Below are 26,410 nucleotides of genomic sequence, written 5' to 3' on the forward strand. Positions count from 1 at the left end.
AGGAAGCTACTTGGGAAACTGAAGATCGGATGAGAGATTTGTATCCTCGGTTGTTCTTTGATCGTTAAGGGCTTGCTTTGTGTGGTTGTTTTGAATTTCCGGACGAAATTCTAATAAGGTGGGTAGGTTGTGACAGCTCGTCCCAGATTTTTCAAACCGTAGGGATGAAATGACGTTTTTGCCCCTAGTGTGGTTATTTCATTGTGTGGTTGTTTTTGGATTTTGTTGGCTGGTTTTGGTCCACACACACACTCTCCCACACCCCCTCACCCTTTCCCCGGACTGCATCCCTGTCCCAAGCTCTCTCTCTCTCCCTTTCCTATTCTTTTTGTACGGACACACCCAGAAATCATCCAAACCTTCACAGATCGAGGAAACAAATTACATATTCGTGCTCGTGAGGTCCGTAGGAATTCAACCATACCCATTTCAGGTAAGGATACCTTCGTTTTCACGTCAAACTCGGGATACCCCGATTTGGTCACTGTTCATGCACACGTTAATTCTTGTGTTTTTGAGAATTTCAAGCTTGTAGGAAGCTTGGTGAGGTCCTTAGAAGCCCTGGGGTGGTTGGTTTTGGACGTCGGGATTGTGAGTTACAAGGTTGGTCGGAGTTGGTGGTGTTTTCCCGACGAGATTCCGTGTGTTTTAGCACTTGAAAGTGGTATGGATTTGTTCCTCTCGTTGTAAGCTTCATTTTGGTACCAATTTTGTGAAATTTGGTTGAAAAACGAAGAAGTTACAAGGCTTTGAAAATTTCCCGGTTTTCCGGTGCCGGCGACGGCGCCGGAGCTTCGCCGGAGAAGACAACGGAATATTCCATCAGTTTGGACCAAATATTCCTGACGACGTTAACGGAATCCGTTAAAGTTAATGGAATATTCCTGACGGCGTTAACTGACGCCGTCAATGTGCCAGGCACGTGCCTGCGCGTGGCCGGCGCGTGGGGGCGCGTGCGGCGGTGGAAATTTTTTCTAAAAATATGGGGATGTTCCTGAGCTTGAGTAGATCACGTTGGTGTATTCATACACCCCATTTGAGCAATGTATGAGAAGTTATTTCGTGATGTTGGTTATGTGCTTTAAAATTAACGTTTTTATAGTTGTTTCGCATATAGGTGAGACCTATCTCGAGGATGTGCGCGGTCACTCGAGGCAAGGGGGTTACGACCCTTCTACATACCAGTGAGTGGGCTTTTGGTTTTCTGTATATACCTATATACTTATACTTTTCCCAGAAAGTGAAATGAAACGTTTATTCGTTTATATGCCATGCTTATTGGTTCCCATTTATTTACGCATTATTAGTTGCATATATATATATATATTTATATATATATGTGTATTGGTGTTGTAGACACACAGGTAAGTGACAGGTAAGTATGGTTTATGTTTATGTTCAGTAGTGATTTGAGATGCATAGAGAGCTCATAACCTACACCCCCGGTGTTAGTGCTCCCGCCCAGAGTTAGGCACAATCCTTCATGTGATGTTTACCTCTCGCACCACACGCTCATCTTGGATCCAAGTTAGGTGCACAGTCCTGACGTACAGACCACTTTAGGTGGTTCCGAATCGTAGGTGACCCACGATTATTCGTCCAGCCTTCACGTGATCGTAGCACTTGAGCGTACTTATATTACACCCAGTCCTGTCGTATAGACAGCTTTAGGTGGTTCCGACTCGTGTGCAGGTACAGTTAGTGAGATGGAGATTTGAGCTCTAGATTCAGCCGTACAGGTCACGTTAGGTGACTTCGGCTGATAGGTTACGTGACATTGATTTGACACTCATGAGCACTTGCATTCTATTTAGAGACATTTGACATGGCATACTTCCGAGCATGATTTATATTTATGTGTATACTCTATTTTTCTGGGAAGTATATAGGTTTTACGGCAAGGGGTTAGAATCTTATTTATGTAATGGTTTTCGAAAAGCTTTGTTTTTGCCCACTCACACTTTTTGTTTTGCGCCCCTCCAAGTTCTAGTTGGTTAGCACTTTTGGTGGCTCCCCAGAGGATTTCCCCGGCATATCTGACAGATTATCACTAGTGTAGGACCACCTTTAGGTGTGTTTTTGTAGCGTTTTATCTCCCGGACTGCATTAGGTATTCGAGCTCTGAACTTTGTTTTCACACTTTCGCTTCCACATGTATGTTCTTACGTTGTGTATAGCTGGTTTTTATTTATTCATACTTTTATTATTATTTTATTAGCTTCCGCACTGTGCACATGGTTACGTCACTTCCACGTGACGGCCAGCATGCCCTAATTTCGGTCGGGGTGTGTCAAATTCTATCAATTACTTATGAATTTCCACATCCATGCTTTGAAGGTTAGGTTTTCCTAATGCATATTTTCCTTGTGATGTTCAAACGAAAATGTATATCTAACATGCAATTCATCTCTGATGTTCATATCAAATATAAACATGCAAGACTCATTAAGCTTCGTGAAAACCCTTTGAAAAACCATGCAACCCTTAAGAGCGTGATATTCGCCTTAAGTGAACTTACAATTACTAATCACAAGAAGCCCTCCTCAATTTCAGGGTGATGTTCCAACATAAATTGCATCAAATTACTTGTCTAAATACCCTAATGGTGATCAATCATTAAAAAATATATATAGTTTTAATCGCAGTGGTTAATAATTCAAAGTAAGCATGCATCCATTCATAAGCAAATTAATAAAATTACATATTCATGCTAAGGTTCATGGCCTAACCCTAGCAAAAGGAATTAGTTACGCATAATCATATTTGAAATCATAGAAAATATTATTAAGAATCAAAGGAATGAAAACACCTGAAAGTAGAAAATCTTCAAGAACCCTAGCAATCACTCTCTGTCTCCAAAATTTTATAAAAGAAAGCCTTCTCTCAAACTAAGAATGGCCAAGCAATATAATTGATGAGCCCTCCTACAAACCCTAAAACATAGGTCTCTTATTCCAACTAGGAAAGTAAATAATAAAATAAAATACTTAGAAAATAAAGTCCTAATTAAACTAGGAAAAACTGCAAGGGAACTGTCCAGCCATGTTTCAGCCTCAGAAATCCTCCAAATCTGGCCCATAATAGCTTGTTTTAAAGATCGGGACGTTCTGAACACATCTCCAGAAGGCCACGAATCCATCCGAGGTCATCTTGGACTTCAAAAACGCAATTCAAGCCTAAAACATCACTATTCCAGCACTGCGCATTGCTCCTTTATTTTATCGCCAGAAAATAACCGCTTGGTAGAAAATTCTGATATTTCGACAAGATCAAGCCAAGTGACTCACGAACGTCTTCCAACTGGAATTACTCCAAAATTCGTCCATTTAGTTATGTTTTGCTCCAGAGGAAGTCGAAAGTCCTATATTAGAAATACAATTCAAAGTATCAAAATTCTTCCAAATATTAACCAAAATATACTAAGAATAGGGTTAAATATATAATATAAAATCCGCCCATCACCTGTCGTACAGACCATATTAGGTGGTTCGGACTTGTGTGTAGGAATAGGTTGATGAGCTATAGGTTCAGTTGTACAGGTCACATTAGATGACTCTGACTGACATATTATTTTACATTGATTCATATCACCTGGCTTATACATATTTATTATTAAGATACTTGACATGGCATATACTTTGGTTTTCATTGCTCTCAAGCATGATTTCTATATACGTATGCATTATTATTTTCTGGGAAATTATACAGGTTTTACGGTGAGGGGTTATTATTTTTGGAAAGAGAAATGGTTTCAAAAAGTTTTGTTTTTGCCCACTCACGTTTTCTGTTTTGCGCCCCTCCAGGTTTTAGTTAGACGTTCATGTTGGTGGCTTACGAGGACTCTACGACGGTTCTGACAGACTTCAAATAATGTAGGAATTTCTTTCATGTCTTGTATAATTAATATTTAGCTTGCTCGACTGCATCTAGGTTGCCTATGCTCTGAATATATGTATCTATACTTTAAGCACCTCCACACGCACTTAGATATTTATCTAGTGTAAATTAGCCAGTTTGGTTTTTATTTACCCACATGTTCATATAATTATCACTCCTGCACTGCGCACATGGCTACATCACCCTCACGTGATGGCCAGCATGCCTTGATTCTGGTCGGAGTCATCTAAAAAGCAATTTAATTTTTTCTTACTATTATATACTATATTAAATTTTATTAAAAAATTATATAAACTATTTGATTTGGGACAAGGGAATTTTAGTAATCATACTGGTTTATATTCCGATTTTGCTGAATTAGTAAACAGTTTTATGGAATTGTATTCCGTTTCTGGACAGTTTTAGTAAACAACTTCAACAGGAATATGATTCTGATTCCACCTCATTTCAATTCCTCCTCAATCCAATTTCTCTCAATCTGATTACGGATTAGTAAACACGCCATAAGGTATTCAAATCCTGGTGTAAAAAGTAATATCCTTTTAAGTGAGGGATTAACTTTCATCCTAGATTCAGTGGTTCACTTAAAAAGATATTACTTTTGAAATTTGTGGTTTTGATAAAATTATTTTACACCAGGGTTTGAATACCTAGGTGAATAAAAAAGTAGTTTAGGGGAAGACAAACTTGGTAAAGACTTACCTATATATTGTGCATCAAAAAGTCTCAATTTATCAATCATGTTGTCTAGTGAAATTATTGTAAAGCGAGCATCTCCAATGGGAACTCTAAATGGAGTCCCCACAACCCTATATCATCTAAGGCCATCTCCAATGGAGAAGGCTAAATGTCCAGAAGCAGAAAGATGACTTGATTTGTCAGAAAACTCATCTCCAATCGAACGTTTCAGGATTTGAATACCTTTGTCCTTGGAGGCGTGTAATGCCCGTGATAAAAGAAAGGTCTTTTGCACAAGTGAAACAATCAACATGAATAAAGACTTTGAGTGTAACGCGCAGTAATAAAAAAATGACCTTTCATACAAGCGGAAGCACGTATCAGAGAGGAGGGAGGGAAAGCTTGAAGAAAATATAGTAATTAAATACGTGGCACCACTATAGACTTTAGATGATTTTAAACGGTAATGATTAAAGGTTCTGTAAATTCCGGTACCAAAAAACCCCGGTAGAGGATCAAACCAATCCCTCTGCTTCTCCAAAGGCACAAGTTAGTCGGAAATCTCCCGGGAGGCCACACACCGTCAATTCTCCGATTCCCCAAATCCTTCTCTCAAGGTATTTACTTCTCTTCTTCCCCTCATGCTTTGATTCTTATATACATTTTAATTCTGTTTTATACATTCTATTTTCTGTTTGGTTACTGAGAAAGGATGGGAAAAGTTGAAAGAGAAAAAAAAATATGCAGGTAATTTTTTTCCTTTTTTGTTTTAGGGTTTCGATTTGATTAGTTTAATTTTCTGTTATCTTTCTAGAAATAGAGCATAGTCAATTTTGGGGATTGAAGATTTTGATGCTGACCCTTTTTTATTTTTATTTTTCATACTCAGCTTCATGTGTAAGTGTAAGTAAAACCCATTTCTACATAGGTTGTACCCAATCCGATACCAAGCGTTAAGTGCTACTCATAGCTACTTCTGGGAAGTGTTTGTTTTCCGGATTGTATCAAAAGATGATAGGGAATTCGTTGGCCCAAGTGTCGACATGCCCCACGGTGTTATCTTTGTCGTGTATTTCTTCGAATAGTTTGCCGTATCTTCCTTCAAGATCACCAACAAAAGTAACCCGGATAAGAGCTACATCGGCCGACACAGGACACAGCCAGCAACCCTCCTCTTCTTCTGAAAAAAATAATCCACTTGCAGTTGTTTTGGATGTCCCTCGGACTATTTGGAGGCAAACATTACGACCGTTGAGTGACTTTGGCTTTGGTAGTAAAAGTATATGGGAAGGTGGGGTAGGGTTGTTTCTAGTTTCAGGTGCAGTTCTTGTTGCACTCAGCTTGGCTTGGTTACGGGGGTATCAATTGAGCTCTAGATTCAGTAAGTACTTTGCTGTGTTTGAGTTCACTCAAGCTTGTGGAATATCCACTGGAACGCCAGTGAGGATTAGAGGGGTCACCGTCGGCAATGTTATCCGTGTTAACTCTTCTTTGGAAAGTATTGAAGCTGTTGTTGAGGTATGTTTCTGGAGATTTTAATCCCTCTTAGTTGATCTTGTTTATCGATAGTCTCCAGTGTTATGCAAACTTATAAGATGATGGTGTGCGAATATAATTCAATATGTGAACAATAAAGTAAACATGCCACACACAAACATAAAGAATTTAGGGTTCGGAAAGCTTTGCCTACTTCTCCTGTGATCTCTCTTCAGAAATCACCTGCACTATGGAGAATAATAACTCTTCAGATATAGCTCCCAAACAGAGTTCTCTTCAGATATAGCAACCGTCCTGTCAGGTTGCTATAGCTTCTTGACATGTGGATGGATCTTCCTCACTAACACTTGGAGCATAATTGACTTGATCTTGATCAAATCCAGGCACAACAGTTGCAGGCCGCGGTCTTCAAGAGGGAAACAGCCCGGATCACCAGCTAAGGCCCCTAAATGACCACTTTTTTATTTCTTTTTTTTATTCCCTTCCGTCATTCCTTGAGTCCCATAGGTTTGATCCTGTAGCATCTGACCCTTTTTATCATTGAGCGAAAAGTATGAAATAAATCAGATTGATTTTTCGATCAAAGGTAATATGTGAAATCTTTGGTTTTTTCCTCTTTCTCTATCCCTATCCTATAGGTACAGTGTTTGAACCAATAGATATTATTACATTCGAATTCCTTCCCGATACCTCCCAATTTTCTGTCAGGTTGCTTGCAATTTCATTTCGTTTTGTTCAATGCTGTGCATCTTTGAAATTGTTGCACAAGTGATTGAGGAAGCGGGGAGTCTTGGTTCTTCTATGGTGATAGCTTCACCTGAGCCCGAACTGGTGACTCTTGTTGTTGCTCTAGTTCTTCCTCATGAATCGCATTGTCATGCTTTGCTTGCTCGTACTCCACCTGAGGTGGATTTTCTTCCATGACCCATTTTGTTATATGAACTTTGGTTGCTTCTTCTATAACATCAGTCTTCTTTTCCTCACTTGTCTTGACTTTAATTAGTGGCATAGTCTTTTCGTCGAATATGATATCTCTACTTAAACCTTCTTGTTGATAAGATCCCATAACTTGTAGCCCTTCACTCCTTTCTCAAAACCGATGAATATGCATTTGAGTGATTTCGGTTTAACTTTGGTACTCTCATTGCTCAAAAAAGGAGCATATGCGCAACACTTAAAAACTCTTAATTTGGAATAGTTAACAGGTTTGCTAGACCATACCTCTTCTACACACTTAAAATCAAGAACGCTTGAGGGTGACCGATTGACCAAGTAGCAAGCATGGTTAACCGCTTCTGCCCAAAACATGTCAGGGAATACCACATGAAACCGCATGTCAGTTCAATTCATTCCCTCTGCAGCCCCGCTTTGTTAAAGAGTCTTCTTCACAATAAAGTGTCTTGTGATGCCCTTTTCCTTGCAAAAATGTAAGAACTTCTTTGTCTCTATATCAATGTTTTAAAGAACTCGCCTTAGGGCACGCCTAGGTGGTCTTGGAGGCTGGGCGGCTGGGTTTACACCTCTGTTTTGTGGGGGTCGGCGAATGGTGGCATCGGGGCGTGCCTAGGCGGCCAAGGCGCGCCCAGCCGTTCAAATTGGGCCTTTTTTTTCTTCGTAATCCATGTCTGTCTCTGAAATGCAGGAGACCCTGCCGTTCTAGTTTCAACAAAGAAGAAAGAGAGAGTTTCTTTCTCCAAATCCTATGTGACAAAGTTTAACCCTAACTCTTTTCTATTTTTTATTTTTTTTAAATTGTTGCCCATCAGATTCCGCCACCTAGCATTTTGATTAGCAGAGCTTTATTTCTCTTGAAATTCCCATAACTGCTCCACTGAGCCTTTATTTCCTTTAAATTCCCCACAATAATTGCTCCACTCGAGCCTTTATTTTATTTTAAGTTCCCTATAATTGTGGCCACAGCCTTATTTCTCTTCAAGTTCCCTATAATTGCGTACAACAAAATAAATAATTACAACATTTTAAGACTATATGACATAGTTTCCAAGTACAACTAGACTTAGTAATGAAGAAGATATTATCTTCGATTTAGTTATAATTATATTTGTTTTACAAAGTATTATATTTTATAAACATAATATAATATGTATTAAAATTTCAGGTCCCGTGAGGTGAAGCCTCATACCTCAAGGCTTTCGCCTAGGCAGGGCTATCAATCAAACGCCTGGCCTACGCCTTTGCCTTTTAAAACATTTCTCTACATTCACCCCGTTGTCGGTTCTTAGATATCTGATTTTCTACTTCTGGTTTCCACTCCTTGAACTTGGCAAAAACCTCGGATTTCCCCCTCATAAAGTAGACCCAAGCTTTCCTCGAAAAACCTGGGGCCTCCCTTCGACCTTGTTGGCACCTGACCCCATACATGCGTATAAAAATTGTACAACGCTTCCTTGCTTCTTTTCTCACTGTCTGCTACCTTGAATGATGTCTTTGTTTGCTTCCCAAGAGTACAACACTTGCAAAAATCGAGTTTGCAATGACTAACATCTTCTAGCAGATTTTTCTTGTGTAGTTCTTGAAAGCCTCTTTTACTCATGTGCCCTAGCCTATGGTTCCAAAGCTCAGCCTTGTCCTCTGAACCAACCTCAGTAGATGCTGTGGCTCCACCTATTATTGTAGTCCCACGAAGCTTGTACAAAGTGTTACGCTGCATGATCACCCTTCATCACTAGAAGTGATCCTTTGGCAACCTTGTGTAATCCATCTTCGCCACTATACTTGTAACCGGCTATGTCTAAAGTGCCCAAAGATATCAACTCTTCTTTAGCTTAGGAACATGTCCAACGTTTTCCAGTATCCTAACCATGCACAGTATCCTAACCGGCTATGTCTAAAGTGCCCAAAGATTCAATGTACATGATCTTAATTGAACAATGCCTTGGACCATGCACTGTGAATGATCTCCCATCAAGACTTCTCTGCTGCTTCTTTCCTCATATAGCTCATATGTATCAAACCATTCTTTGTAAGGACACATGTGGAACAGGCAACCGGTATCCAAAATCCAAAATTTTATAGCGTTGGAGCTCGATGTTACTGCAAGGAGGTTCCTGTCACTTTCCTGTGGAGTAATCACACTGGCTATATTCGAATTCCATGCCATCACCTTTGCTTTTCTTCTCTTTCCATTTTTTTGCAATTTCTTTTCCAATGGTTAGTAGCATCACAATGGAAGCAACCTTTCTTTTCTTTTCTTTTCACCTAAATACCATGCGCTTGAGAGCTTTCGGTGTTCTCATCCATCTTGACATAAAATTGAATAGCTTCTACAACCTCATCAAACTTTAGAGCATCCTTACCGAGCATGAGTGTGGTTCTGAAGTGCTTGAACGAAGATAGTAGAGATCTCAACAGTAAGAGCCCCTTGTCATCGTCTTCATACTTCACATCCATCTTTGATAGATTGGTAACACAATTATGAAATTTGCTCATATGATCTTGCAATTCTCCACCTTCATCCAACCGAAGACTGAGAAGTTCGTCTTTCAAGAAAAGTTTGTTGGATGAAGTTTTACCCCTGTAAAATTTCTCAAGCTTCTCCCATGTTTCTTTAGCGCTCATATCCTTGTCGAGACGACCCATCACATTGTCAGCTTGATGTAGTTGATAGAGCTCTTCGTCTTTCTGTCCAATTTCTTCCAGTGCTCATCTTGTTGAACTCGGACATTCTTCATCTTCCTCTGCACAACGTGAAGTTATCCTTCCCATCAAACGGCTTGATCATGGCCTAACTTGCCTTTTCACCCACCATCTCAAAACACTACAACCTTAGCTCTTGATACCAATTGTAGATTTTAAGCCCTTGTAGTTGATCTTGTTTATTGATATTCTCCAGTGTTGTGGAAACTTATAAGATGATGCTATGCAAATATATGAACAATAAAGTAAACACACCACACATAAACACAAGGAATTCAGCGAGGTTCGGCAAATTTTGCCAACCCTCATGTGATCTGTCTTGAAAAATCAGATGCACTATGGAGAATAATAACTCGGTTACAAGAACTTATTGAAAACCCTTATGCATAACCCCAAAACCTTGCTTTATGTCTCTCTACCACTCTTGGCTCTCTACCCTTGTGTTCTTTCTGCCGTTTGTGTGAATAAGAGCCCCCAACAAGCCTATTTATATTACATAGGCGCATAGTTACATGCCTTACAAGTATTGGATTCCTAAATCCTTTGGGAATAGGGAAAACTAACTTATTTCCCAATCCTAAACTAATTGGGATTACGAAGAAAAAATCTATTACCCAATCCTTATGGAAAATAATCTTGTGCACATCCTTTTCTCCTTTCCCAACACCAATTGGAAACCTAAACCTGCTTGCCTTGGTATTTTGACGAGCCAAATCACAACAGTTTGAGTGGCATAATAATCCATTTTCAATGCTGAATGAAAATGCAGTATATTCTTAGTTTTTCCACCTTGACAATGAAATTTCTGTTTTTGTAGGTTGAAGATGATAAAACTGTCATACCTCGAAATGCACTGATTGAGGTAAACCAGTCGGGTCTTCTCATGGAAACTAAAATTGACATTACACCTAGAGACCCACTTCCGAATATTTCAGTTGGGCCTCTTCATCCTGAATGTTGCAAAGAAGGTCTGATTGTCTGTGACAGACAAAAGATGAGAGGACATCAAGGTGTGAGTCTAGATGCATTGGTAGGTATATTTACCCGTCTTGGACGTGAAGTGGAGGAGATTGGTATAGTAAACACATATTCACTCGCTGAACGAATTGCTTCTGTGATAGAAGAGGCAAAGCCACTGCTTATACAGGTGTGATGTGCCCCATTATGTTTTCTTCTTTAGTTGAAAATTATTTCTGTTGATTAGGATAATTAGGGCCATTCATTTACATATTTTTTATCAATCTTGGACGAGGACAACCTATTTGGTCCAGAATCTATTTGCTGCAAATTTGAAAGGCAGAAAGTGCAGGGACTTTCGTCAGCCATTTGGCATGAGACAAAGCATTTAGGCTTTCCCATGGCACAACTGTGCATTTGTGGAAGGTCCTGGAAGACATCATTTACATGTAACAATGGCGAAACTGCAATAGGGGTTTACATATCTTTCAGTTTTTTGAGGCTGCATATCTATTAATATTTCTTTTTTCTTTTGGTCTGATCTGTTGAATAAAAGTTGAAGTTGCCTTTAAAATTACTTCACAGATACCAAAGTTTTTAAATATATATACTAAGCGTACACATATATTATATTAAAAAAAAAAATTATTAATCAATAATCACCCTGAGCACACACGTATTTTATAAATATATATACACATATATATATACATATATTATATTTTTTATATATATATAATAGAGGATGAAAAGCACAATGAGCATACATAAATACTATATAATATACATTTAAAATATAATACTTTGTAAAAATATTCATATCATTCAAAAGTGCACAAGTCAACAAGTTTAACCAAGCAATCAAATTAATCTAACAATCAAACAAATAGAGTCAGACACCTAGAGTCTTAAGTGCTATTTATATGTATATGAGAGTTTTGAGTAATATTAGGGTGGAATATGTAGTCTTAAAAAAGAGGAATAAGATAATATGATGTTTCTTTTAAGAAAAGCGTTATAAAAAAACATTAAAAATAAAATATTTTTACATTTTTTTTTTCTGTTGGGATGTTATGAGGATATCCATAAAAAATTGCTTATCTATAAATAATAAAATAAAAATGAAACAAAAGATGCTTATCTATCTATCTAATTTTTTTAAATAAAAGTGAATAAAAGAAAGAAAGTGGGGGTGATAAATGTAGCAAAGTGGGTCTATTTTAATTTTAAAGAGAAAACAACTATTGAAAAACGAAAAGCCAGGAGACCGGCTGTTTTCTTCATCTTCTTTGGCTCTGCAACTCATCTTCTTTGCAGGACATGGTTTTGGGTTTTTTTTTTTTTTTTTTTTTTTTTTTTTTTTTTTTTTTTTTTTAAAAGAAAGCAAAAAATGGAAGAAAGAAACGCCTGGACACCTTGAGGCGTGCCTTCGCCGCCTAGGCGAGCTCCGGCGACACCTTACGTCGACTCCTGAAAAACAGAGGCTGCATACCACCCGGCCAGCCTTTGAGGCCGCCTAGGCGTGCCCCATGGCGAGTCTTTTAAAACATTGCTTTATAGTACATTCAAAAAATTTCCAATAAGGATTCTGAGTCATTTGTGAAGCTAAGAAGCTTTTTGGAAGAATTAATTGGAGTTATAGATTCTCATTGATTAATTGAATTTAAGTTGTCAAGGCATGAATTTGTTTTTACACAGGTAAACTGCTGTTGGCATTAAAAGTATACATTCTTTCTCCTTTTATGGTACTAGAATTTCTCTTTTCATAAGAAACATAATTTGATTAAAAAAAAAAGAATAATACAGATACAGGGAACAATATAAAAACGATCTATTGACAGACAAGGTTCTTTTATGTGTGATATGTAGAAAAGTGTTTGTACATAGCTTGAAAGTTTACATCGGAGTACACTTTAACTTGTTTTAAGTTCCAGTTCAAGCCAATTCAGACCTCCCAAATTGAACTTCTTATATATTCTCTCGTTGCTGCTGCCTATTTGTCGTTTTCTGATTTTATGCGCTGGAAATGGTGTCAATTTGGTAAACACAACAATGGTCCGAAAATCCATTATGCAGAAGCTAATCTCCTATGTTGCATGTGTATATCAATCAGCATGCGTGCCTGTCTGTCCACCTATGTGCATTGGTGTACACTGGGCGTTCACTTGCTTCTTACAATTTCAAGTTAATTCATATTTTTACTACACATTTAGTATGTTCTCACTCCTCATGCACGAGTATTTGGCATTGATGTAGTGATCTCTCAGATCCAAGCCATGGCTGAAGATGTTCAACCTTTGCTAGCTGAGTTTCGTGAGAGTGGGTTGCTGAAGGAAGTTGATAGTTTGACCAGAAGCCTTACACAAGCCTTGGAGGATGTGAGGTGAATTATCTATCTATATTGATAAGAAACTCATTGCTCTTCATCATCTATATCTTGTAGGTGTGAGATCCAACCCAAAACCTATTGGAACTTGGTGGAGAGGTTAAAGATGGTTTAAACTATTAGGGAAGGCTTTAGTTCCCTAATTTGTGGGATTCACAATCTCAACAATATGGACAACTTCTATTTGAGGGCTTTTCATATAGATAGTTTAGAACATTCTTTGGTGTCTGTTGCAGGAGTTGAAATACATGCCATTAATTTTGACGTGACTCTGTGTTCTTATTTTTCATATTTATTTCCATGGTAGTTCGCTTACTATATATATTTAGTAATTCTGTGCGTTGATCTTTGTGGTGATGTTTGTTTGGGTGTTCAAGGCAAAAGGTTTTGGACAACGCTTGGTAATTCTCTAATTTTGAACTCTTTCATCGTATTTACGGATACAAAATGTATGAACAGAGTGTTAGCAGTGTCATAGTACAGAGTGAGAAGTATGAGGCTACCCTGACAGTTTTTTTTTCTAATAATGTTCTGCTGCTTGTGATTTCTCTGTACGCAATAGACATGCATTCTTTTAATAAATCCTACCATGTTGTAGATTCTCTGTTCACTTTCATCTCGTCCACCATCACCACTTGCCTGCTTGCCTGCCACAGCTGATTTTGTTATCCCTTCACACACTGCATTATTCCATCTTCATTACCATCATTGTGCAATCATATCCACTAATAGCACTCACAGTGCTTTCCTACAAGTTCATAATCATCAACATTCTCCCTGTAATCTGGAGTTTAGAATCCTTGATGAAAGTATTATTGAGCTATTAGTAGAATGGTTAAAATTGTTTTTGGGAAGTAATTTAAGTGCATTTATAGGGAGGTGTTATACATTTGTAATAATGAATTTTGTGTTTCGGAAAAAAAAGCACTTCTATTAAAAGCACATCCGTTAGAAATTTAGAATCATCCCAGCATGGCCGTAGATGCTGACTGGTTGTTTAGGTTGTGCTTTGAAATTCTTAGATTTTAATGTGCAGACTGCAGAGATTCTGATCATAATATGGTGTTTTGAGTTAGTTTTATGATGACCTTTTTAAATAGGAACTTTAAATCGTTTGATTTTCCAATATCATTTTCTGCAGAAGGTTGAATTCATCTGTTATGACTCCTGAGAATACAGAACAGATTCAAAAGTCCGTATACACCTTGATTTTCACCTTGAAGAATATTGAGGTGATCCTAGTTGCCAAGCGCTTACATATTTTTCTTTCTTTTTCTCCATAGTTTCGTGGCTGTTTTTTTTTTTTTTTTTTTTTAAACATATCTTTAGAATTAACGTAATTTTTTTTTTCTTCGTATCTTTAGAATTAATGTGGTTTTTTTCTTCGCACCTTTGCAGAATATAAGCTCTGATATTCTGGGATTCACGGGTGATGAGGCTACAAGAAAAAATATAAAGTTACTGATCAAGTCCCTCAGCAGGCTATTGTGATGAGTGATGGCTGAAGGCGGACTTAGGATAGTTTTGTATCTTAGTTGAGTTGAGCAGGTGCGCAGACTTTGGTTTTTAGCATTCATTATAGTTTGGACATGAGAAAATTACGCGTGCCTCCTCGTGGCCCTTTCGATTCTTTTGTTTCTTTTTTGAGCGCACATAAAGGTTTCAATTCCAGAGCTACATTTGCACTCTCTAATCGGTCAGTTCAGCTGTCTTTAATGTTTTCTCAAAGTAATCAAATATAAAGTCGCCTATATTTGTGCAGACCACCTGTTGCTATCAGAAACCTTGTGTTCGACTATATATGTTTTTGGTATCTTCACACACTCATCTTTACCTGTTGATCTTCGGTCATGTCGTCGTTGGAAAAACTGAAGGCGTAGTTGATGAGTGATATGTTCAATTTCTCAGAACCTTTTCTCAACCTGCAAGTTAACACAGAAATGGTAATGTGCAGAGTATTTTTGTAATATTGTTTTTTTATAGCAAAATGACCGTTGAGATAAAATCCCTCCAATTGGTTGCATATATTCCCTTTTTTCCCACTTACTTGAAGCATGCTGGCACTTAAACTAATACAACTTAATTAAACTCAATTAACATTGAAATAACTTTCTCAAATGTGATTAAGCTAATCGTATTCATAACACTACTCTCCCCTTCACTAAAACCTTGTCCACAAGGTTGCTTCAAACTTTAAAATATGGAAACTTGGCAGTGAAGTCATCATAGTCTTCCCAAGTGGCTTCCTCCTCAGTGTTATCCTTCTGCAGACCATTTTTTGTAGCCATAGGTAGTAGTGGTAGAGGATTCACATTAGGGCCTATGTGCTTCTTAAAACAACTTACATGAAACACATGATGAATATTGGAATCTTTAGGCAATTTAAGTTTGTAGGCCACACCTCCCACTTTGTCCAAAACTTCATACGGTCCATGACATCTTGGATGTAGCTTGTGGCAATCTTGGATGTAGCTTGTGGTAATCATGTGACTCCAGTGGCTTAGGGCTGGTTTGATATTGCTGTGCTTTGAAAACAAATTGCTTCTGCTGCACTGTGAGAATAAGCTCATTTTTGCTGCTTCATGTTTTTAGCTTTTTTTTCACCCAAAATTGTGAAAATAAGTTGTTTTGAAGTGTTTACCGAACACCTTTTTGAGTTCAGCTTTTTTTTTTTTTTTTTTTTATACCCACTTTTTATAAAAGTATCTCAGTACCAAACCAGTACTTAAACTGGTATGGGACAAGCTTTAGATACACCAAATCTCCTTTTTCAAACACCTTCTCAGTCTTGTGCTTGTCAGCCTGTGTTTTATTCTGTTTTGAGCCACTGTGAGATTAGTTTTAAGCATAGATAACATTTGGTCTCTTGCAATCAACCCTTGCTCCACCATATCCAGCTTTATAATGTGTGATGGTGGGTAACCATACACTATTTCAAATGGAGTGAGCTTGGCAAAGGTGTGGAATGATGTGTTGTAACTCCATCCAACCCATGGAAGCCAATGCAACCGTTTCTTGGGTTGACAGCTAGTGAAACGCCTAAGATAAGTTTCCAAGCACCTGTTTACCACCTTAGTTTGTCCATCACTCTAAGAGTGGCAACCTAAACTCATACATAGCTTAGTACCTTGCATTTTGAAGAATTCCTTCCAAAACACACTGAGAAATATAAAGTCTATATCACTAACTATAGTGGCAGGCATTCCATGTAGTTTAAACACTTTGTCTACAAAAAATCATGAGCAACCATACTAGCAGTGTAAGGATGCCCCAAAGCAATGAAATGAGAGTACTTAGACGGTCTATCCACTACCACAAAAATCATAGATTTGCCCTTGCAACTTGGCAACCTAATAATGAAATCCATGCTTATATCTGTCTAAACCTTATCTAGAATAGGAAGTGGCTGCAATAACCTTGGAGGAGATAGGGTTTCATATTTGTTTTGTTGACACACTCTACATTCAGCCACCCAATCCTATATATCTCTCGTCATTCCCGCCCAATAAAAACTCCTTTTCAACCTATGATAGGTTTTAAGAAATCCTTCATGGCCTGCCATAAGTGTAGAATGGTGCTCTTCAAAGACCTTGTACCTTCAACTAGAATGGTGCTCTTCAAAGACCTGGTACTTAGACAAGTGTGAAGTTGTGGAATTAGGCTTCAAGCTGCTCACTACTTCTCCCTTCTTGTCTACAACCCATTGATCATGTTCTAGTTCTCTTCCCAGGTCATCCAACCAACCAAAATAAGGATAAGAAATTCCCAACATTCTCCCTTGGCACAATGACAACTTCTAGTATGGGAGGAGAACTTGAGAGCCTTGAAAGAGCATCAGTAGCAACATTCTCATACCCATGCTTATACTATATGTCATAGTCATAACCTAAGAGTTTGGACACCCATTTTTGCTGAAATGGGGGGTTAGCTCTCTAGTTCAGGAAATATTTGAAGGTGTGATGGTCAGTTTTGATAATGAAATGATGACCTTGCATGTAGTTCTGCTATTTCTTGATAGCATACACAATAGCTATTAATTCCCTCTCATAAGTTGATAAAGTTTGATTTCTGGGGCCCAAAACTTGGCTTAAAAAAGCAATTGGCCTTTCATTTTGTTGTAATACAACACTTATACCATTTCCAGATGCATCACATTCGATGATAAAAGGAATGGAAAAATCTTGTAATGCCAAAAGCTGTGGATAAGTCATGACTCTCTTTAATTCCTCAAAAGCAACTTCAGCCTCTTGGCACCATTTAAACCCATGTTTCCTTGTGAGTTGGTACAAATTTGGAAAATTTTGCCATAACCTTTAACAAACTTCCTGTAATAACCCGTCAAACCCAAAAACCCCCTTAAGCTCTTTGACATTTCTGGGGGTGGGCCAATTGACAATGGCTTGTATCTTGGTAGGGTCAATTGTCACTCCTTCATCAGAGCCTATATGCCCCAAATATTCCACTTGTTATTGCCCAAAAGAACACTTCAGTTGCTTGACAAACAATTGATGGTGCTACAGCAACTCCAGGATCTTATATAGATGACTCAAATGCTCTTCCCAAGTCTTACTATATATAAGAATGTCATCAAAGAATACTAAAATGAATTTCCTGAGATAAGGCTTGAAGATTTCATTCATTAAACTTTGGATAGTGGCAGTGCATTAGTAAGCCCAAAGGGCATTACTAGGAACTTATAGTGGCTCTTATGAGTTCTAAATGCAGTTTTTTCCACATCAACTTCATTCATTCTAATTTGATGATAACCAAACCTGAGATCCAACTTAGTGAAATACTTAGAACCAAACAATTCATCCAGTAAGTCATCAATTAAAGGGATTGGATATTTATCCTTGAAATTGATGTTGTTCAATTCCCTATAGTCTATGCACAGCCTCCATGTTCCTTCTTTCTTTTTCACTAACAACACAGGAAAGGAGAAAAGGGCTATGACTATGCCTTATATAAACAAAAGCTAACAATTCTTGTATTGCCCTTTCAATTTTAGTTTTTTGCACAAGACTGTAGTGGTATGGCCTTAAAATTGGGTGGTTTAGCTCCTGGAATCAATGAGATTTTGTGATCATGAGTTTTGGGGGTGGTAGTGTAGTGGGAACAACAAACACTTCTTGAAATTTTCTCAGAACTATCTGCAACTCCATGAGCTATTGATTTGTTAAACCTGTGGAATCAATCTTGCCAGCATCCAAAGAATACAACAAAACTCCCAAATTTGAATTAGAGATCTCTTTATCTAGCTATTGAAGTGTGATTTCATTAATAATGGACTAAGGAGGTGAACAATGAGATAATTTGTACTTCTGTTTGCCTATATTGAACTCCATAGTTAAATGCTGGAAATCCCATAGGACTGGACTCACAAAAGATAGCCATTGTACCCTTAAGACCACATCACAACCCCTCAAAGGTAGTGCAAACAGGTCCATATGACAGTGATATCCACCTACTTTTACCCGAATCCAAAAGAATGCAAATTGATTGGTTGTTCAACATACCAAGAATCTTCATAGTTTTAACAGATGGTTTCTCAGAGGTGCCATAAAATGCACTCAATGACTTCCGTAGTTTGTAATTCAACTTGTAATGCAAGTGGTATTTTATCTACTAAGTCATCCTCATCAAGAATATACAGCATCAAAATTGTTTATAAGCACATTTATGTCCCCTAACCCACTTATCCTCACATAACCAACATTCACACCTATCCTTTTTTCTTTGCACTTCCTCGGGAGTTAATTTCTTGCAAGGCAAGGCTGGAATTCGAAGTCTAACAACATTGGGAACAGGCAACATAGGTGGTCAAGCAATTTGTGCAGGTTTATGTGTCATAGTTTTCAGACCAACTAGCTTAGTGCTTAGTTGTGTAGCAATAGCTATAGCCTCATGAATAGAAGTTGGTTTCAACAATTTAACATCAAACTTTAATTCACGCTTTAACCCCCAATGAAACAACTCTTCAACAGTGTAAGCCCAACCTCAGTAGTACGATTGGGTAATCTACGAAATTCAAGAATGTATTCCTTTAGGGTACCTGCTTGCCTAAGTTTGAATAGGGATTATGTGCAATCTTCAAACTTGGAGGGACCAAACTCTTGGCACAGTGCCTTGGTAAAATCTGGCCAATAAGGAGTAGATCAGATACAATCACACTAACAGAACCAATGCAGAGCTTCATTCTCTAAGTAAAATGATACGATGAGCACCCGTTAATGTTCAGGAGTGTTGTAATAGGCGAAGTACTGCTCATCCTTGTAGATCCAAGCTAAAGGATCGTCACCATTTAAAAAACGAGGGAAATCCATATGTTGTTGCCATCGAGGGCGAAGATTATAACCTCCTCCATCGAAATTATCACGACGATGAGGTTTTGGAGTGTCAATACATTGGAATTCATCATCGCCGGTGAGGATCGGGGATGGCGCCACCGGATTGACCGTTAGAGCTATTGGATCTGAAGAACTACCACCACCACATGTGTACGATTGCTCCCTGCGAAACTATTCAAAGCAAATAGCCAACTTAGTGTCCATCGTTATAGCCATGGAAGCATTAGTTGCAGTAATGGAAGATTGGACGAGCTGAGGAATAGCTTCCAAAAAGCTTCAATGGCAGCAAGATGAGCATCCATGGTAGAGAGACGCGAAGTAGTGCTTTGTCGGGGCATACAAGAGGGAGGTCAGAATCGAGATGATGATACCAATGATAAGTTCAATTTCTCATAACCTTTTCTCAACCTACAAATTAGTACAGAAATTGGAATGTGCAACTGATGAAGATGAGAGAGGGAGAGAGAGAGAGAGAGAGAGAGAGAGAGATAATATTTTTTTTTAATATTGTTTTTTATAGCAAAATGACCATTGGGATAAAACCCTTCCAATTGGTTACATATATTCCCTTTTTTTCCCACGTACTTAAAGCCAGCTGGCACTTAAACTAATACAACTTAATTAAACTCTCAATTAACATTGAAATAACCTTCCTAAATGCGATTAAGCTAATCATATTCATAACAATGAGTTAGCAACGCATATTAAATCGCACCAAACTTGAACTTGACAGCGTCGTTGATCCTCTTTGTTTTGACAGAGTGGGCATCCTTCCTTTTTGCGGTCAGAAGGAAACCCTTGATTTCATGGGTCTGCTTCGTCTGTTAGGGTTTGCATGTTCACATGTTTTAAAAGCAATCATTCATCACTTGAACAAAATCATACACGAACAAGATTCTTAGTGAGTCAATTACTTTCGAACATGATCGTGGATGGAATACGTTGGCTGTGAGATTCACACACAACTCCTCTGCATGAGTGATGAACTCTTGTCAATTTGAAGGTGTCGTAACAAAGCCTTGAATAGGCTCTTAGGTTCCCTTACAAAATTAATTGTTTTTGGATGTGCCACTGCTAGCCAAGACCAACAGATTGTTTCCTTTTAGGTGTTATATAGGTCATTTGCTTGCGCCTCAAGATTGCCCTTATGAAGGGGTTTAAGTCCACATTTAAGTTCTTTCTATGCAGTGAAGACAATGACTTTATATTTCTCTTGTATTGAATGCCAAAACAGTACCACATATTCATCAGTGATGATTCGAACCAGTTTGCAATCCTTGTAAGAAAAATAAAAGCAGAAAGCAAAGTAAAATAAAGCGAGAATTGTAAGAAAAATGCTTGCAAATACTTATGGAATGTTAGTCAAAAGGACAATAAATAGCATGAAAGGACAATAATTTGAAAGTAAATGATAAATACAAGCAATTAGGCAAAGTTCAAATCTATCGGGCAAGTTCTTGCAGTTATTGGTGATATTATGAGGACTTTAATATAGGAAACCGATGCTACAAAGGAAAGTATCAAAGTTATAAATGCAAAGGAATGTTTGAAATACAAATGAATGTTTGAACTACAAAGGGAATAATTGGAAAGTAGATTGCAGAGCTTTAGAAGTCTTTATGTGTTGAGTTGAATTTCATTTTCTTCAATGCCTCCGCTACCTTTTATAGAAACTGCTCCTATCTTTCAACGTAAGTTCACGGTTCAAGTCCAAGTGGTCGATGTGACTTTGTTAGAGGATGAGTCTCCCACTTGGATAATTGAGCATTGATCCTATCGTATCTACAACTTTGCCATTGAAAAGTGATTTTCTTTGTGAAAAACCCAACTGCAAAATCCTTCCTTCAGTGTGAATGAGGGTGATCTGGCCGCCTAAACATGCCATGTCAAAAGTACTTTTTTGCTTACTATTTGTGTCAACATTAAAGAACCAATAAGCAAGCCAAGTGGATTAAGAGAACTGAGCCTTGGCCAAGCCCAATACCTAATTTAAGTCTTGTAATGAGTTAACAATAATGCGGTTCAAATTCGCCTTTGGCGAAAATCGAACTTAAAATCTCTCACTTACAAGTGAAGAGAAATACCACTAGACAATAGTACTAAATGACAACATTGAAATAAACTCTTACTTCCCTGTAACAACACACCCGAGCGAAAAAACGTACCATTTGGCTTTTGCTTTTGCTTCTTGAGTTGTTGGGTGAACCGGTGAAGAGCTGCGAGTTCACAAGGTGGGAGTTGGATGACAATTTTGTTACGGTTTTGGTCCCACGGGCTTTGATGTTGCAGTTTTTACTAGTATTGGGCTCAAATGTTGTCCAGATAAAACACATTTCGGCCCCCTTTTTCGAGGATATTTTGCAACTTAGAGAACATAAATTAAAATATGAAAAGAATTATAAAAGAAAATCGACTTAACAAACAAAACAAAATAAAATAAAAACTCTTTCAAGTAAAAATAGATAATGTAATATATTCAGCCAATCTGCCCATTTTCAGCAAATATAGTTGCATATTCATGAATAATTATCAAAGGAATATCATTTAAGCAAAAACAGAGACTCAAACTGATAACTGCATTACTACAACGAAACAAGTCTAAACCGACACAATTTTACAAGTTAAACACAATCCACCAAACTAGTGCAAAATGGATGCAAAATTCCTTGCAAAATATCAATTACGGTAAAAAAAAAAAAAACAACCACACAAGGCAGGTCTCCAACTCTCAAGTCTGACTAACCATCTGACAAGCTCCGCTGACGATTACATTTCACAGGTCTTGCACATTCAGACCTGCAGATAAAAAAAAATTCGTTGAATCAGTAAGAAAAACAAATGATCGAAAAAATATCAAGTATTCTGAAGCTTAAGAAAATTGCCCATGTCATTGACATAAAACCGACTTCAATTCAATATTTTTCGTATTTAACGACAACCAGAAACCCGAATTGTTACGCATAGAATCAAGAAACCTAATAGCTTCAGGAAGTGTATACAGATATCTAAAAGAGTATGACATCCACTAACATGTCTGGCCTCTGCATGCACATCTGATACAAATGTAACTCTGGTTTCGGAGTATGTCGTTAAATAACAGTTTTGTTGTTTGTATACGTCACAATAACAGCAACAGTATGGTGAACCATTAAATAACATTTTGTTACAAGCGGTGTTTAACAGATGATAGTGTTTTCACAACAATTTACCTGGAGGAAGAGACTGCTTCAACTTATCAGCTTTCTCTGAGTCAAACACACAAAGTGTGTAAAGGTACTTGGAGCAACGAACCTTGAACTTCACCGCATCTTTGGTCTTCTTGATTTTCACAGAGCGTGCATCTTTCCTTCTTGCCGTGAGAAGGAAATCCTTAATTTCATGGATTTGTTTAGGCTGTCAAAGAAACAACACCAGCATATGATCAATTAATACAGATATCATCATCAAGTCAACACAAACACTGTGTTTACTGTGTTCAATGTATAATAGAAAACAAAATGAAAATCTCATTAAATCTTTTCCAGGCTTATGAAGCACGGATACGGATATGGTGATACAATACGACACGATACGGAAATACGAAAAATCTCTGAAAAGTAGGATAAGATACGTGATATATATAGCAATGAAAATTATATAATAATATACCAAATAAAAATATATAATTTATAACATATTTTGATAACACAAGAATTCGATTTCATCAGTTCATTTGATTTGTTGGAGAAGAAAAGTTGGAAATCTAATTCCCTTGATATATGCAAGTGGCCCTTTGCCACAGTGGTGGAAAGGAGTTGAGCCCTTGCCTGACGGCGTGGATTCGAATCCCGTAGGTGGCTAATCTAACACCTAATCTAACAAAATCTTTTGTTTGACCAAAAAAAATAAAATTCCCTTGATATATATAGAAGAAGTGTGCGAGTTGTATTCATAGTTTCAATTAGAGGTTAGTGCTTCATATTCATCAGATATCAATTAAAGTTCCGTCTCTTAGTAATTTTTTCCTTCTAATTTCGTATTTGAAAGTGTAAAAGTATTCTAAAAGCATGATAAGTGTATCTCAAATGTGGGATGTGTATCCATCAAGTCAAAGTGTATCCGTTGACATGACACGTTTCCAAGAGTATTTGACAAGTATCGTATCCGAAAAGTATCGGATAAGGGATACGCGGCCAAATTGAAGTATCCGTACATTATAATTAAAAGACTCTTGACACTGATGAACTATGGCAGTTTCTTACAGAAAACCTCATGCATTTGATAGAAAACAAGACAGCTTCTCAAGATTTCAACACATGCTGTTACTACTGTAAGGTCCCATACGATACGCTATGATAGAAGTAAGAAGCAGTTTGTGACACTCCAATAATAGCACCACAATCTAAGATCAGAACCACCAAACAACACTGAAAGACTATACATCTACATTTTAAACCCAATTCAGTTACCTAAATATACACAGAACATTATTTTCAAGGAAATTCATCTTAACCACATCCACCATTTCTGTGTGTATATATATAAGGATGCCTTTAAGGGAAGGGATCCCCATTCAAAAAAAAAAAAAAAAAAAAAAAGGATTAGTTGAGGTGCCCACACCACATTGAACTTCAACAGTCCGAACAGTCTATTTTTCAAGTTGCACCTCATATATCATTCTTGCAAAATATTAGCCAAATCAGAAATATTTGAGACATCTAAATGAGTCCAAAGAAATTGACAAACACTTTGTTTTATAAGAAACAATGAATTTTCATCGGGATAATTAAATAGGCAAATGATGTCGGACTGGATTGAATTTTTGCTAGGATGATCTATGAATTAAAACTTACAAAATAGATGGTTGAGATCGTTAAAGGTCGATGTGGAGTGTGTCCCACAACTAATCCCCATTAAAGAGCCTGTGTGTGTGTATATATATCATTTTCTCTACATAAACCCTGAATTTCATTCGCAAGTTTTCATTTACTATTGGATTGGATGCCAATTAACTCACACCTAAAATGCATCTCATCTAAGACTTTGACAAATTCATGCATCTATATTAAAAACCCTCAAATATGCACTCACCAAAATGTAATTTAAAACTAGAATTTGCAACTAACCCATAATATTTATCCTACAACTGAACAAATCACAAATCAGTAAAATTGAAGAGTACTATGATCAGTTCATACATATATTACACACACACACACACACACACACATATATATATATATATATATATGCATATTAATACGCTTATAGCTGCATAAACGTGTTGACTGAAGGAGAAAATGAAGATACCATTTTAATGGCCGAGAGCAACCCTTTGCTTCCTCTCCTGGTAGAGTAGATCGATACGCGCCCAGCCGCGGGTTTGTGTTCTGAGCTTTATATATGTATATATACCTGAAGGCGTAAGAGGCTGCTTAAACCCTAGAAAGTTTGAGGCACCCTACCCGTTGTTACACTGAATAACAGGTGTTATTAAGACAATTTTGTAATGAGCTTCCAATGGGCATTTCCTAATCTCTACCACAGGCCCAACTTGAACTAATGATCACTGGGCGAAACATTTTTTTTTTTTGGGCCGAAACACTTATATCGGAACTCGGTTCTATTTTTTTCTTTCTTTTTTTTTTTTTCCTTCTGAACACACGATATAATCTACATTAATGAAGATGAGGTGAGTTTAGCCTCACAATGACCTAGCAATAATGTAGTTCAAATTCTGCTTTGGTAAGAATTGAACCTAAGGTTTCTCACTTACAATTGAATACGAATACCACTAGACCGTATTACTAAGTGACATTTGGAAAATTGGCTTTAGTAACCTATTTACAACCCACCAACAGAAAATAGTGATGATCCCAAAGTCAATATTTACAAGTCCTCTTTGACAAAAATGCACATAAGTTAAAATCTTCTTACTAAAGCACATCGAGGACTGACAATCATAATTTCATATTTACCGCTCTATAAAGTATTAGTAAGAAACTATTTGAAGTGGGTTTAAGACGTGGAGCCCCACCTCACCGTAAAGAGCTTTAGGGCTAGCTACCATTGAAGTTGAGACGGATAACCCGGTTGGTGAGGCTGGCAAAGCAATCGCCATGGTCTTCACTCGAAGCCAATGACATACTACAGATTGAGTACCTCGTTGAAGAGGATCCTAGAGCTCTATGGCACACTCTAGAAGAGCTTTTTGATCACCAAAAAGATATTTTCTTGCCTGAAGTAAGATACGACTAGCAACATTTATGCTTCTGAGATTTACGCTTGTAAATGTATACAATTCTGAAATTTATTGAACCCGATCACTTCTCCAAGTTCTCAAGTTCTTTAATGAGGATTTGACTTAACAGTATCTCTTGAAAACTAACTTTTGATGAAGAATCATCAAACTAGACTTATTGGCTCGAGCGTTGTGCCTGAAACACATGCCAACACATCTTGAGGCCCAAATGGTTGCAAGAAGTGTCGAGGTCATTGAAAAGGTTCCAAGCCTAAGCCACAAGCCCAAGGTCGACAGAGCAAAGGCCAACCCAAGGGAGGAAATCCGACAATAAAGCGTGATTCCTTGGCTCCCAAGACTTCCAACTTCAAGAATAAAGGTAAGGCAGCTACTACTATAGAAGCGGACATGTGCTACCACTATGGTTCCAAGAATCATTGGTCTCACATTTGTCGAGCTCCCGTTCAAGTTGTTGCTGAGTATCATTCACGTCCTATAAAGACTAACTTTGTTCAAGTGGATAATCCTGAAGAGACCAATGTGGAGATTTATGATTTTCATCAGGCATCTACAACGATGGAAGATTAGAACTTTTAGACATGGGCCAACATGTGGTTAAGTTCCCCTACTGATCGAGTCCTAGTGGTCGAACCCCTTTTAATATTTTGTTTAAGTTTTTGAACAATTTTCTATGTATTTGGATAATTTATTTGGTGTTTTGTTTTATATTTTTGCATAATTACTTTATGGATATTATTTCTTCAATGATTA

General features: G+C 37.6%; 2 protein-coding genes across 4 annotated transcripts; one reads left to right on the forward strand and one right to left on the reverse strand.

Annotated features, from left to right (window-relative positions):
* The first annotated feature begins 5,148 nt into the window (after positions 1 to 5,148).
* LOC137737819 (protein TRIGALACTOSYLDIACYLGLYCEROL 2, chloroplastic-like) lies at positions 5,149 to 15,020 on the forward strand. 3 transcript variants are annotated; one of them, XM_068477387.1, is made up of 6 exons: positions 5,149 to 5,192; positions 5,465 to 6,093; positions 10,547 to 10,876; positions 12,954 to 13,069; positions 14,214 to 14,304; positions 14,471 to 15,020. In XM_068477387.1, the coding sequence occupies exons 2-6, from the start codon at positions 5,587 to 5,589 to the stop codon at positions 14,561 to 14,563; spliced, it is 1,137 nt and encodes a 378-aa protein (XP_068333488.1). In that variant the 5' UTR covers positions 5,149 to 5,192; positions 5,465 to 5,586; the 3' UTR covers positions 14,564 to 15,020. The 3 variants fall into 3 exon arrangements, with proteins under 3 accessions (XP_068333488.1, XP_068333487.1, XP_068333489.1); XM_068477386.1 differs by having other exon boundaries at positions 5,163 to 5,322; XM_068477388.1 differs by lacking the exons at positions 14,214 to 14,304; positions 14,471 to 15,020 and having other exon boundaries at positions 5,163 to 5,322; positions 12,943 to 13,069.
* Positions 15,021 to 21,872: 6,852 nt separating this feature from the next.
* LOC137737880 (large ribosomal subunit protein eL38z/eL38y) lies at positions 21,873 to 24,849 on the reverse strand. The gene is made up of 3 exons (XM_068477455.1): positions 24,709 to 24,849; positions 22,629 to 22,812; positions 21,873 to 22,215 (listed from the first exon to the last, which is right to left on the reverse strand). The coding sequence occupies exons 1-3, from the start codon at positions 24,709 to 24,711 to the stop codon at positions 22,193 to 22,195; spliced, it is 210 nt and encodes a 69-aa protein (XP_068333556.1). The 5' UTR covers positions 24,712 to 24,849; the 3' UTR covers positions 21,873 to 22,192.
* Between the last annotated feature and the right edge of the window lie 1,561 nt (positions 24,850 to 26,410).

This window comes from Pyrus communis, chromosome 6 (assembly GCF_963583255.1).
Source record: "Pyrus communis chromosome 6, drPyrComm1.1, whole genome shotgun sequence".
In the NCBI taxonomy this organism is placed as follows: Eukaryota; Viridiplantae; Streptophyta; class Magnoliopsida; order Rosales; family Rosaceae; genus Pyrus; species Pyrus communis.